At 35.6% G+C, this 15,436-nt stretch overlaps 1 protein-coding gene across 1 annotated transcript in view; it reads right to left on the minus strand.

Moving 5' to 3' along the window:
• Positions 1–10,271: 10,271 nt before the first annotated feature.
• Positions 10,272–15,436, minus strand: part of RAB32 (RAB32, member RAS oncogene family) — a 30,762-nt gene continuing 25,597 nt past the window's right edge. Inside the window, exon 4 of the mRNA XM_019638920.1 lies at positions 10,272–11,412. Coding sequence (XP_019494465.1) covers positions 11,263–11,412 — 150 coding nt within the window. The 3' untranslated portion in view covers positions 10,272–11,262. The remainder of the gene's footprint in view (positions 11,413–15,436) is intronic.

Below are 15,436 nucleotides of genomic sequence, written 5' to 3' on the forward strand. Positions count from 1 at the left end.
GGGCAGTGTCACTGGCCCTCACATGTGGGATCCGAACCGGGGCCCTCTGGCATCCCAAGCGAGTTCTTAACCATCGCGCCACTCGGCCGGCCCTCTATGATTTCTTAATTACTGTAGCTATGAACTAAGTTTGACATCAGGAAGTGTAAACCATTCCACTTTGTTCTTCAAGGTTGTTTTGGCTATTTGGTTTCTCTTGTGTTTCCATATGAATTTTAGGATAGTTTAACATTTTCCACACAAAAAAAGTCAATTGGGCTTTGGTAGGGATTACATTTAATCTGTAGATCATTTGGGGGACTGTTGTCTTTTTAGCAGTATTAGATGTTCCAATCCACGATCATGAGATGTCTTTCTATTTATTTAGATCTTCTTTCATTTCTTTTAATAATGTTTTGTGGTTTTCAATGTACAAATCTTACACTCTATTGATTACATTTATTCCTACATATTTTATTCTTTTTGTCAGTGTTATAAATGGAATTGATTTGTTAATTTTATTTTCAGATTGCTCATTACTACTGTATAGAAATACAACTAATTCTTATATGTTGTACATCGGTCTTGTATACTGCCACTTTGCTGTGTTAGTTTGTTAAAAAACCAAAGCTACTCGTTTTTTAGTGGATTCTTTAGGGGTGTCTATAAATAAGATCATGTTTTCTACAAATAGAAATAATGTTACTTCTTCCTTTTAAATCTGTATGCTTTTTGATTCTTTTTCTTGACTAAATGCCCTGGCTAGACCCTCTGGTAAAATGTTGAGTGGAAGTGACAAGAATAGATAACCTTGAATCATCCCTGGAAACTTTTAGTTCATGATGCTTGCTCCAACCACTATGGTAAACAATATGGAGTTCCTCAAAACAGTAAAAATAAATTCAGCAATTCTACTTCTGGGTATATTCCCAAAGGAAATGAAAACAGGAGTTCAACCAGATACAGTCACTCCAATGTTTAACACAGCATTATTCATAATAACCAAAATATGGAAACAACCCAAATGCCCATCAATAGACAAATGGATACAGAAGATGCGGTACATATACACAATGGATATTATTCAGCCGTGAAAAAAGAGGCTATTCTGACATTTGCAGCAACATGAATGGACTTTGAGCACATATATACTGAATGTAGAGAATAATAGTGCACTATAAGTATATAATGTGATAAATATCATTACAATGGCAAACATATTACAATATATAATATGTGTCAAAATAACGCACTGTACAATAAAAAAGCATGATATTTGCTATGGGTTTTTCAATAGATGGCCTTTATCAGATTGAGGAAGTTCCTTTCTACACCTAGCTTGTTGAGTGTTTGTATTAAGAAATGGTGCTGGATTTTGTCAAATTCTTTCTCTGCATATGTTTGGATGACAGTGTGCTATTTTTCCTGTTATTCTTTTAATATGGTCCATTGATTAGTTTTGTGGGTTGAACAAATCTTGCATTCCTGGGAAAAGTCCCACGTGTTGTGGAGTGTAATTATTTTTATATGTTGTTGGATTTGGTTTGCTAGTATTATTCTGAGGATTTTTGCATCTATATTTATAAGGAACATTGACCTATAGCTTTCATTTCTCATGATGCCTTTTCTGCCTTTGGCATTGGAATAATACTGGACACATAGAATGAGTTAAGAAATATTCTTTTTTCCTTTGTTTTTGGAAGAGTTAGTAAAAGACTGACATTAATTCTTCTTTAAATGTTTGGTAGAATTCACCAGGGAAGCCTATATTTTTCTTTTTTGGAAGTTGTTTGATTATTAACTCAATCTCTTTACTTGTTGTAAGTCTACTCAGATTTTGTATTTCTCCTTTAATTAATTAATCTCCAGGTTAATGCCAATTTAGTTTCAATATCAAAAACTTTGATACAGAATATCTATGCCCTTCATGCTGCTATTGTCAAAAATTACATCTTTATACATTGTGTGCCCATTAATACAGATTTGTAATTATTGATTAATGCAGTTGTCTTTAAAATCAGATAGAAAGAATAAATCAAACAAAAAAATACATTTATATTCTCTGTTATGTTTACCTAGATAGCTAGTTATCTTTATCAGTGTTCTTTATTTCTTCATGTGGATTGGCATTACTGTGTAACGATTTTTTATTTCAGCTTAAATGACTCTAGCAAACAAATAACTTTAGCATTTGTTATAAAATAGTTCTGCTAGTGACAAACTTACAGTTTTTGTTTATCTGGGAATGTATTAATTTCTTCCGTTTTGAAGGATAATTTTGTCAGGTATAGAATTTGGGGTTGAAAAAAATTTTTTCAATATTTTGATATGTCATCCATTACCTCTGATCTCCATGGTTTCTAATAAGAAACCAGTTACTCTTATCAAGGATCCTTTGTACATGATGTCACATCTCCCTTGCTGCTTTCAAGATTCTCTGTTTGTCTTTGATTTTGGACAGTTTGATTATATGTTTAGGTATGGATCTCTTTGAGTTAATTCTACTTGGAATTTATTGAACTTTTTGGATGTGTAGATTAATGTTTTTCATCAAATTTGGGGAGTTTGGGCTATTATTTCTTCAAATATTCTTTCTGCCCTTTCCTGTAAGGGACCCCTATTCTGTCTATATTGGCATGATTTGTGGTGCCCCACAGGTCTCTGAGGTTCTGTACACTTGTCTTCATTCTTTTTTCTTTCCTTTTCTTGGACTTGGTAATTTCCATTGTAAAGTTCACTGATTCTTCTGCATGTTCAAATCAGCTGTTGAGTTCTTCTAATAATTTTTTTTCATATTAGTTATTATACTTTTCAACTCTAGGATTTCTATTTGGTTTCTTTTTATAACTTCTTTATTTATAGTCTGTATTTCTCATCCTTTCCTTTAGTTTGCTATGCATAGTTTCTTTTGGTTCTTTGAACATATTTAAAATAGGTAATTAAAAGTCTTCGTCTAGACAGCCCAACACTCCAATGTCTGAGTTTTCTGAGATACTTGTTTCTTTGCATGCATGGTCGTGTTGTTGTTGAAAACTGAACACTTTGAATATTATAATGGGGAAAATCCGGAAATGAATTTTTCTTCCTTCCAGCTTCCCACTTAGGTTTGTTGATGTCACTGGTTATTGAAGTTGTTGTTTGTTTGTTTAATAACTTTTCTGAATCCTGGAAAGTATGCACCCTTTATCCTGTGTGACCACTGAAATATCTGTTCCGTTAGGTTATTTAGGTTAGTGGTCAGCTAATGCCTCAGTAGAGATTTCCTTAAATGCCTGCAACCACAAAGTCTCCCAGGGAATGGCAAGAGATATGCCCTCAATGCTAAACCACAGCAGTTTACAGCCCTACTTTAGGCTTTGTATTCTTCTTCCACAGAGCATTAAGAGCCTGAGTTGAGAGCGCAGGGCCTTTATACGTCTCTTTTGAAAATTCACACAGTCCTGGAAATATGTGTGGCCTTCTAGATTTCCAGGAATTTGTCAGAGCTTTGCAAAGTTTTTACAGACACCTTATTCCTCAGACTTCCCTCCCAAGCTTTTTGGATAGTCTATCACTTGCCCCACTGTTATCTATAGTCTCAGGCAGCAGGATCTAAAATATTTGCCTGTTAATGTTTTAGGTGAAAGTCCCAAGTAACTACTTTAGCACTAAGCCAGTTTGGGGTCAGGAGAAATATTGACTAGCCTTTTGAGCTGGTCTTCCAGGGAATAATCAGACAGGTCAAAACAAATCGTCAGGTCTGCATCCTGTAGTACTGGGAATAAGGGTTGTCATTTTCAAGGCTACCTCTGAGCTGGGAATAGGGGGTGAGACTAGAATAAATTACAGTGCCGCAAAGCTTCCTGATCTTACTGCGAATCAGCCATTGTTCTTGAGTAAGCACTCCCTGGGTTGCTATAAAACTTTGGTTCATTTCCAGGGTTCCAAAAAAGTAAAATCTCACAGTTTTACCAGTATTTTTTTCCTTTTCTTGAGGGGCAGAACTTTAGAGTTCTTTACTCTGACCTCATCTCTATAATACTGGTATTTAACATTTCACAAATTGCCACTGACCTAATCTAAGTCTTTATTATTTTTACTTGGATTTTCTGAAACATTTTTTTTTGACTGGCCTTTCTGGTCCTGATCACAACACCCTCTAATCCAGCTATAGTCCTCTTAATCTACAGGATAAAGCCTAAACTCCTCATCATGGTACAAAAAGCCTTGCTCCTGACTCTTTCCCCATTGTCCGGTGAACCACAATACCTTTACTCCTCCACTCTGGGCATTCCCCAGGGGCCCCACTCGCTCCACTTCTGACTGTGCTTATGGAGTGCCACTGCCTGGAATTTGATTTCTTCTCTTTTCTCCTACGACCCACACCTATGCAGCATCTCCTAGAAAAGGCTTTCTACACAGGACAGTTTACATAGCCTTCCTGGGTGTGCAGACAGGGTCATACCTCTATCATGTACCTGCCTCTTGGAATTATTATAAGGATGAAATAAATTAGCATACATTGACTATGTATATAAAGAATGATATAAATGTATATTATTATTCATTTTCAGCACACTCAATACTAATTGTTGGCTTACTTATCTGTCCATAGTAGACAGTGAGCAGCATCAAGGATGGGACTACTTCTTGGTATTCCCAATTCCTAGCACCATATTTGATACATGCATTTTTTTCATATAAGACATAACTTTTTCACATTTTAAAACTCTTGAAATCAGCATGTATCTTACAATTCATGAAGCGTTACAATTACGGTCTGCCAGAAAGGAGACATAATTGTCATTGCCTGAACATAAGAGCACTTGGTCATGATTTCCTTATTCATATTCAAGGTTTATGGATTGTTGATACTAAGTGTGCTGAATTTAACCGCTATTTAGTATATTTTTTAAAAGGTTATATGAGTAGCATACTTTGCTTTGAAATAAAAATGTACTGTGTGTGCAAAAAAATACATTGCAATAGCAACAGGGTATAAGATTGATGTTAATGAAGCAAATATTTGTTACTTGAGGAATAGTCACAATTTCCAATTTCTTTTTTCTTTCTTTTCTTGCTAAATAACCAACCATAAAGTGTTTTATGGTATCTAACAAAGGAAGACACTCAGCAACTGTTATATCTTGTTACTGAAATACACAAAAGAGGATTACTTATATAACTGAAGCCACCAGAATAGAAGAAATAAATCCCAAGACAATAGGAAGATGTCATGACCAATTTTTGAAGGATGATCATTAAAACATCAGGCATCAATTTGTCAGAAACATTGTGCTATCCTAAACTTTTATTCACATGCAATTTGATAGAGAATAATGTGGTGTAATGTGTATGTTATGGTTGATTTGCAAAGTTGTATTTTTTCAGAGGAACATCAAATAATGATGTTTTACAATATCTCAGATTGGATGAAATACTATAATGTAATAGCTACAATTGTTTTACAGTTACAGTATATGTAATTGTTCATTAGATTCATAAATGAGTTAATCAGAACTGACTGCCATATCTTAAGTCATCTTTGGCAAATGTCTTCATCTATTTGAGCCTGTCTTCTTACCTGTAAGGATGTTGATGCTATGTATTTTATCAACTAGTAAGAATTAAACACACACACACACACACACACATTTAAAAATAGTAAGGGCTGAGTGTGTTTATTTCCTTCCGACTATGTAGTAAACCTTTGAAATATAATCACTGTAATCATTGCAAAGGCTTGAGTGGCCTTCACCAGTTTATTTTCCAGAGGTGAATTAATCTATCTATCCAGTTTTAAAGTTAATTAAAACTTAGCTGACATCAGAGAGGGTTTCTAAATTATTAAGAGCTGCATTACACAAATAAAAAAGGAGGATGCTTAATTCATTTTTAGTCACTTGAAACCGTCTTATAAATTCTTCAAAGCATCAATTTTTCTTCTTCATCTTTCTGGTGCGGTTTGAGTAGAGTCATGATTAGCAGATGGCACTACTTGACTATTTTTACGTTTGTTGCTTTCCCAAAGTGTGGACGGGGCTCACAGTTGTTTGTCCCATCTGCATGAGGACTGACAGAGAAAGGGCCAACCACTCTTTTTTGGAGCAAAAGGTAAATTAAGATTTCAGTAACAGTAAGGATCATAATCTAGAAAGCAATTATTAGAGTATCTGTGTGTCTTAAAGGATTTCTTGAGCAAAGTATGTTAGTGTTACTGACATTTGAACATCATCTTAGGGGCACATATTATTAAAAGTAAGTTAAATAATCTTTTAAGGTGCTCAGCACAGCTCTTGCCACATAACAACCACAATAACTGATCCCTCATTGACTAAATCAAAGATGCACATTGTGTAAGAAAGGTTTTATTTTTACTATTCCGAATAGAACGTAGTTGCTTTAGCACATAATTTTCAAAGTACGTTTGAATAGCATAATGAAATTGTTATGTTCCTAATAAAGGATTCATACATTTTCTACATCAACGTTTTTATCTGTTATGAAAGTAATACCACAGTAACATTCTGCTTCTAATCCATGATTTCCAGTATTTTTGCTTTTACAAACATTGCTGCAACAAATATCCTTGCAACATGAATTAAATTTACGAATGTTTAGGCATATCTATAGGCTAAAGACCTATGTGGAAATGCAATGGAAAGTGGCATAATTTTCAGAGGTATTGTCCATTTGTCCTTTATATACATTTTATCAGTTTTTGCTGTTTTCTCAATATGAGACCTTGTTTTGCCACATCCTAATAATTTTAGTAAATACATTTTTGGTCAATCTAATAGATATAAAGTGAGGATTTAGTGTAGCTTTGAATTTGTATTTTTGTGAGAACACTTGAGCATTGTTTCATTTGGTTAATAATCATTTGTATTTCCTCTTTGGTTAACTGTTTCTGCTTATTCTTTTCTCATTTTTGTATTAGGTTGCCGGTCTTTTTAATTTGTAGGAGTTCTTTAAATATCACGAACAATAGAAGTTTAACTACAATATGAAAAACTTTTCCAGGATTATCTTTTCAGCTTATTGATGGTGAGTTTTGGCAATGTATTTATTTTTGTGTGGTTGAACATATCAGATTTTATGGTCTTTGTGCCATACTTAGAAAGGCTTTCCCAATTTCAAGAATTTTTTAAAATCCCATTTTATTTTAGTATTTTTTATTTAATTATTAATCTAGCTGAAATTAATTTTGATAAAGATCAAGAGTAGGAAGCCAACATTTTCCTCTAGATGATTCCTTAGCTACCCCAACACATTTTATTCAATAATCAAATTTTCTTTGCTGATTCGAAATCACATCTCTTCATATATATATTTCCAAATGCTTTCAGATTCAATTTTGGGCTTCCTAACCCTTTGCTCTCTCTGGCTATTCTTATACTAACACCATTTTTTAAATTTTTTATTTTTATTTTTACATTTAGAGGCACACATAATATTCATTTCAGCAGAATGCTGAATGAGCCAAGTCTTTATCATCATCACAGAAGAAACTTTTGGTAAACAGAAGTAAATATAAAATTGTACCAAAAATTTAATGGTCAAATTTCATTATTACAAAATATTTTAGTAGTCAACTTCTAGGAGTTTAATAATTTGCAGAAGAAATTTGTCAGTACCACCGTTGTTCTTGGCTACTCTACTATAACACTAAATCGTGTGTAATTAAATTGATGTTCAACTAGGGTTAGTGGAAGAGGGTTTTTCCTTTTTTTTTTTTTTTTTAATGTAGCTCGTCCAGTATAGGTTACCTATGATGGTGGTGTTGCTCTATTTTCTTTTAAATAATAACTAAAGGTTTTGGGCCAGCCGAGTGGCGCATTGGTTAAGAGCTGGCTTGGGACGCCAGAGGGCCCCGGTTTGGATCCCACATATGAGAGCCAGTGACACTGCCCTCTACAGCTAAGATGCTGAACAACAGCTCGACTTGGGGCTGGGCTGCTGTGAGTCGCCAGCGACGGTGGCATAGTCTGCAGTGGGTTGCCATGGGCTACTGTGTGTGGCCAGCAGCCAGAGTGAGCAGCCAGCAGCCGCAGTGAGTGGCCGTCCAGAGGCCTACGGCTGAGCTGCCTCGCCCAGGAAGAGCCCAATGATGGTGCCAACTTGGGCCAGTGAAGCGACATCCTCCACAACTAGACTGAAGAACAAAAACGACAGCAACTTGTCTGTTCCCCTTCCCCCAATTCCCCAGTAAAAAAATCTTAAAAAAATAACTAAAGTATACATTTATTTCCCCTACAATTTCTGAACTTGAAGACTAGACTTGGCAGTAATGTTATTTCATTGATGCTGTATCATGAACTAAGATGCTTTCAGAATATTTTTAGTAGATGTAAAGTGTCACCCTTAATTTCAATGCTTATCCCTAATATTTTCTTGCATTCCCATTTCACATTATTACTGGAGAAAAATTTGTCCTTAAATGATGAATCTTGAAATGAAACAATGAACACCGTTTTTCAAGATAACAGAATTGTCTCTTAATTTTCATCTGCATCTCAGGTATATTGGGTCCTCATCAAGGTCAGTATTTTCCCTGGAGTTAAATGATAAAATGATGTTATAACAAATATCATGTTAGAAATATATGCACTCTCAGGCATAGTAGCTCAGTTGTTTCATCAGCAGGTCCCAGCAAACTAATTACATTATCTGCAAGCAACCATTGATTATTAGCAGAACTTATCTTAATAATTAAGGTTCTTTTGTAGTTTTTATCAGATTCTCTTTTACATGAACTAGCTTGTATTCTATCTTTTTACACATCTTATATATGTTCAGAACTGGCAGTTCTAACATCTCATGAGCCATATATTATTTACCTGTGACTAAAAAAAAATTATTAAAATGGTTCACAACTTTTCTGCTTCTGGCCAGTAAATATGACTTTACTCAGTACTATAATTACTTTCTGATCATAAAAATGAAGATGTTAACAAAATGCTAAACTTCGCATACTCTCCAATAGACTCGCTTTATGGTCAATGACAATTTCTTGTCACTTTTCTTTGCAGTTTTCCATTCTCTAAACATATCTTCTTCACTCACTTTAATTGTGTTGATTCTGTGTGAGATCTAAAATCTCTCTATAAGTAAAACAGAAGGATGCACTGCTGAATTTATTATTAACATGCCCTGATGACAAACTATTCCTACATGCCCAAATGCCTAAAATACAAAGCTCAGAGAAGTGCAGTTAATATCACTAGCATTAATTTTTTTTTACACAGCAGAATGTAATTCAGAAAAAAAAATATTTTCAGTAATGTCTTCTAAAAGGAATTTTTACTACATTTCATAACTTGGGAAATACTAAAAAATTCTCTTCTTCAACTATTGAAAATGGTTGGAAGCCCATATAAATCTTTTCAAAGATACTGTCCTTTAAATTCTTAGTTTTCACAGACTCAAAACTAAAAAATTGTTTCATTAGAACATAGCCAAGTATTTTGTTTTGAAGTTTGATTAATGGAAAAAATATGTTTTGAATACTTGGTTTTTCTCTAAGACATTTATTATCATTTAGATTCTTCATTATATCTGACTTCAAGATTATCTACCACAGATGTCATTGCACATGACTTTGGAGTTTTTGTCACCTCAGTTCCAAAAGGAGCAAGATTAACATTCTCTTTTTAATTAATCTTAGAAGATTGGGAGATTTTTCCCAAGAGGAACTTTTTCTGGAAGGATCCTTGTCCTAAATAAAATCAAACAACTAAAACTTAAATTCATCTCTTAAAGGATAATTAGTTCATGTTATGAACACCAAGTAGTTGATTAAACAACTATGCAATGATCAGAGGTCTGTAACTCACAAACCCACCTGCTCCTAACAGCTATGTTACTGGGCTCAGACAGAGAAATTGTTAGACAAAATAGCCTTTATTCAGCGTCAAGTTTACATAGATTTAAGAAAGAGTATAGGATAGACAATAACCATGGTCTTGTAACTCCCAGGACGTTTCCAATATCCCAGTCACTTAGCACTCACAGGACCATAAAACAGGAGGCCGAGGGAGTGTGCTCCATGTTGTCTCAGAAAGCCCTTCGGCCTTGATTTTTAACTCGTCATGAGGCCCGTCCGAAGTCACTTTAGTAGAGCCTATGCCTATCTTTGGATTATGTCCAAAATACCTTTAAAATTCCCTTGAGAGAGGTAAGCTGGACCTTTCACATGCTATCATTAAGTTCCTTAGAAATAGTAGGCAACAGTGAAGAGATACAAAGTTTTCTAAGGCAGAAAAGTATACCCCATATTACCTTTCCAGCACTACAGTAATTCAAAACAAAGGTTTCAGTCAAAATATTTATTCTGTACTTAATTGGATTCAATGGTAATACAAGTATTGTGAACCAGACTTAAGTTTCTCATGTATTGTATTGTAAATGTCCAAAACTCTATATAAAACCCCACGTCCTCGTTACTTTCATAATTCATACTATAGAACCTCGAATTTAATTGCGTGTGCTTTGAAATAAATTCTCTCCTTGACCATGACTGTTATAGATTTGAAAGGACCAGTTCCAGTTAGAGAGAATGACAACAGCGATACCAATCAGGCCCTCAGTCAGAAAGGTAAACACACAGGGGAAAGACGGAAGGTACTAGAGAGAGAAGAAACGTTCATTTATATTGTTTCCAACTGACAGCAACCAGATCCAGGATTCTAGGGTGGTGTGAGTGCTTCTCGAGTCATTAGGAAGGACATTTTCACGTGTTTAAGAGAAATAACCAGACACCACAGTAGCTGAGCCTAGTCAAAGTATAATATCTAAGGATAACAACTATACATAAAGTATTAAAGTTTTGAGAAAAAAAATTGCTAAACAGGAACTTTAAGCCTTCTGTGGCTAACAGTCTAAAAGCCTTCCTCAAAAGTGAAGATGGAATACAGAAATACAGACTCATCCACTTACGGTAAGACTACCACCCTAGTGCTCACACTAAAAGCTCCAACTTGGAAACCTTACCAAACCAGAGCACTGTCAGTTTAAGAGATGTTAGAAAGGCTGTAAACATTATCCTGAATATGGTGGCAGCAATGACAGCAGAAGCCTAAGTGTTCAATCTAAAGTGGAGAGCCACTAGCAGGACTACTTCACCCAATGGTCACGTTAGGCTCCAGAGGTGCTGTCATTGTCATTTTAAAGCCCAGTACTGGGAAGAGTCACAGAGCAGCACCTCTGCCCCCTTAATCCACTCTCAGGAATTCGCTCCGCATGGAGAAGTCGAGTCAGGCTGCACTCGGCACACACGAGCACCAGAGAGAAGCCGATGCCAAGTCAGCAGCACTGGGGTTTGCTCTCCGCTGTCAAGGGCTCCTGTTCCAGTTTAATTGTGTCCAAATCGGTTTCTTCGCTGGGAAAGCTTTGGTGGTTCGCAAGAATATTCTTCACTAGGAACCGGGCTGCTTCATCTATGTTGATGTTATCCTGTAATGCAGAAATGGAGAACAAGATCAGTTCTTAGGGTTCTTAGAAGAAAGATGTCAAGTTATTACCAGGAACTAGGAAAATGCCTCAGAGAGGCACTGTAAGTACGCCAGCTACCATCTTCTCCAATACTCAAGTGTTCGCTAGGAGTTCAATGCTGTTAAGTAATGTGTAATGTGGCTATGGAACCCTCTTTTATTTGCAAAGGATCACCTTTTCTTATGTACCGTTTTAAACTGTTTTGCCACTGAAGTTCAAGGAAATATCGTCACGGTGAAAATGAATCTTCAACACCCTGCCCGGGGTCGCCGCTCACATCAATGATAGCACTAAGATGATAGAACCCCGCCCTTGAACATCTAATTCAGGCATTCAGGATTCATTATGAAGAAAAGTGTCAAAGGGCATCATGCTGCTCCCCCATCTCTGAGTACAAATTATTACTTTTAGAACTAAAAGCAATGCTGTAAGTGTGATGTCCATAAGGAATCACTAGCTATCACATTTGTGTGACAGGTTTATAAGTTGTCATTAAACACACAATAAGTAACACATAGCAAAATCGGTGAGTTTTAAAGTATTTAACTTATCATTTTTAAATAACTTCAGATTTACAAAAACATTGCAACAATAGTAAAAATTTCTATATACCTTCACCCATATTCCTCAGATGTTACCATCTTAGATAACCAGAGTACAACCATCAAAATGGGGGGATTAGATATTGTGTCAGCATTAATCTAACGACCTTATTCAAATATCACCAATTGTCTCCATGTCCTATTTCTGATCCAGGTGAGCAGCTGTATTCTATGGGCATGTCTCCTTGTCTCCTTTAATCTGAAACAGATTTTGCCTCTTGCCTTTCATGAACTTGACACTCGTGGAGAGTATTGACGGGAGAATATCCCTCAGTTTGGGTCTTTCTGATGCTTCCTTATCATTAGAGTCAAGGTACGCATTTCTGACAGGAATAAAACATAAGTGATGTGTCCTCAGGGTGCTGAGGAGGCACACTTGCTTAAAATCATGGCTACCAGGCTTCTCCACTGAAAAGTTACTATTTTAACCTTTGTACACAGTAAGTACAAATATGTAAATACCCTGTTTTTTCACCATACTTTTTTCCATTAATTTTAGCATCAATTAATTCTTCCCTAAAACAATTATTGTGGTGTTTCATGGTAATTTTCTACTTTCCATCATTCCTTCTACATTTATTAGTTGGAATTCTACTGTTAGGAAGAGCTTTCTCTTCTCTCCCACTTATCTATCCATTTGTTTATTCATATCATGGATTATTATTTTATCCTATGGAATAAATCCATTACAATACTATTTACTTTGTGGTTCCAATTGTCTTCGATGTTGGCACTCCTATAAGTAGGCTCCTGTGCGTTTCTCATAAGTCCCCATCACGCTTTGTGAGTGGGCTTTACTTTCTGACACCACAGAATATCGGTCACATCTTTCCTTGTCTCACCAGTCCTAGAATCAGTCATTTCTCTAGTGAACCCCGGTTCTTTTTTTTTTTTTTTTTGGAGAAAAGTAGTATTTAAAACTACTAAGGACTTCGTAAACTCATTGGCTCTGTGGTGTCATTGCTTCTAAGCCCTCTCAGCAGAGACCTAAATATATGTGTGTACCCATACACATTGATATATATATATATATATATATATATATATATATATATATATATATATATATCTGTTTCTACATATAAGGGGTGTGTGGATGTGGATGTGGGTATATGTACATGCACGAATGCAGAAATACACAGTGTGTATATATATTTATCTCATATATATATAACATTACATTCAGATTGATCGCTCCAATTCCTACCACTTAACATAAGGCACATTCTAGTCTTCTCCCTTATTTGCTACATCTTTCTCAGACAGTGAGAAACCTGCAAGACCTGTTTTATTTATTAAAGTATCTCTTCCAGCATCAACAGAAGCCTTTTGGCCTCTACTAGCATGACAAGAATTAACTTTAATTAAAATATTGATCTTTGAGTGTCCAACTGTCACTCAGTTCCCACCATCCCCATTGTATCAAATAATTATAACGTTCTCTAACTAAATTTAGTTGCAATTGATCAGGAATAGAAATTCCCATGTTGTAACTTAATTGGTCACACATTTTCAGATTGGGAATCCGTTATTTGCCATAAAGGTGAAGAGATGAAATTCATGAATTCAAAACTGTCTGTTGGCTACATTCGTATTAGAGTTCAGGTCACCAGAATTCAAGCAGAAATCAGATCTGAGGTTAGCTGCTGGTCAGCTCAGAAGTACAAGTATTAGCAGTGACCTTCAAGTAATACTTTCAGCTCTGACTAAAATTGTTAACCTAAATTTTATATTACTGTTATTCTCTTGGAACACTCCTGGTTTAGTACTAAGGAAATTCTGCAGAAGCTGTTTCTAATATATTTGTAGGAAAGCACAGAACATACCTAAAACTTTTACTCTTAACCAATGTTTTCCTCCCCATCCGTCAATGTAACACAATCTATAATAGCGGTTCTCAACCTGTGGGTCGCGACCCCTTTGGGGGTCAAACAACCCTTTCACAGGGGTCGCCTAAGACCATCGGAAAACAAAAAGATATTTACATTACGATTCATAACAATAGCAAAATTACAGGTATAGAGTAGCAATGAAAATAATTTTATGGTTGGGGGTCACCACAACATGAGGAACTGGATTAAGGGGTCGCAGCGTTAGGAAGGCTGAGAACCGCTGGTCTACAAGGAGCCTTCCCTGCTGTGATTTCTGACTTCCTATCTGGCCAAGAGCTCGCGCAGCTTCTCTGGCCTTCATCCCTCTTCCACCATCCACCATACTTTTTACTTATGAATCTAAATTTTAAGACGTTAGAATACAGTTATTTAAACAAACAGTCTTTAGCTTAGGAGTAAACACTTCTGTCTCCAGGAGACACTATTTTTCCCAATGAGTCCATCATCACTTAATATTTTCAGAGAGGTCTTTTTGTGCAGTCTCTCATAACTTTGCTTTCATTATTCTGATCATCAGTGGCATCAAATAATCTTCCCCTTTAAGATGGGTTTCTGATAAAGCTAAATGCAACCAGGGAGTGCATACGTGATTAGCATAAACATGTTTTTGTTTTTTATTTTTTTAATACATACAAGAAATTAACAGAAGGCTAATACTAATAGCTGGAACTGTGTTAAGATTACACCAAACTTATGGTTTCGAGTTTGTCTGCCATCATAAATTTCTCAAACATTTCATCACTCTTGTATAAGTTTGATTGTAACTTGGAATCTAAAGGGAAACTTCCAATGCACATAAATAAGCATCCTCCACCCTCCAATTTTTATAAAAGCTGGTGATTTTCACCTTTGTTTTCTTGTGTATCTAGGCTGTTAAAATTTTCAACTCACAACTTAATTGTTTCTGTTTTTCTTCAAAATCATATTATCCAGCTTTTCATAATGGGTGAAAAGAAAAATTCTCACTTTACTATTCATGAAGAAGCATGTCACAAGTGTTGATACGTCCCTCTTGTTCAAATTCTTTCATTCACAGCTAATATAAAATTCTTTGAACACCATCTGAACACATGTCTCCCGATCCTTCAATGACTGTGTTAGTCCTACACGTGAATTACATCTCCGCCAGGGACGTGGCCCTATGTTTTGTTAAGCCTTCTGTAAAAATTAAAAATGCTTGTGCTTCACAATACACCTCATACCCCATAAACTTTAGGTGCACAAGAAAAACTTCATTTGAAGACTCAAATACACAGAAAATGTCACTTGTTATTTGCTCTAAATAACAGCTTATTCTGATTTTAATGTAAAATCTGCCCTTCCATTCACCTCCCCATGAACCAATTGTGAAAGCATTCCAGCTGCTGACTGAAAGAATATATAACATAACCATGCTATGCTTCACTTTTCTCTACGTCTCCAACAACCACTCACATAAATCCATCGAAGTGCTTTATAGCGACAGCTCAGATTTACAAGTGAACAGCAGAG

Source organism: Hipposideros armiger, unplaced genomic scaffold (genome assembly GCF_001890085.2).
Source record: "Hipposideros armiger isolate ML-2016 unplaced genomic scaffold, ASM189008v1 scaffold_41, whole genome shotgun sequence".
Classification (NCBI taxonomy): Eukaryota; Metazoa; Chordata; class Mammalia; order Chiroptera; family Hipposideridae; genus Hipposideros; species Hipposideros armiger.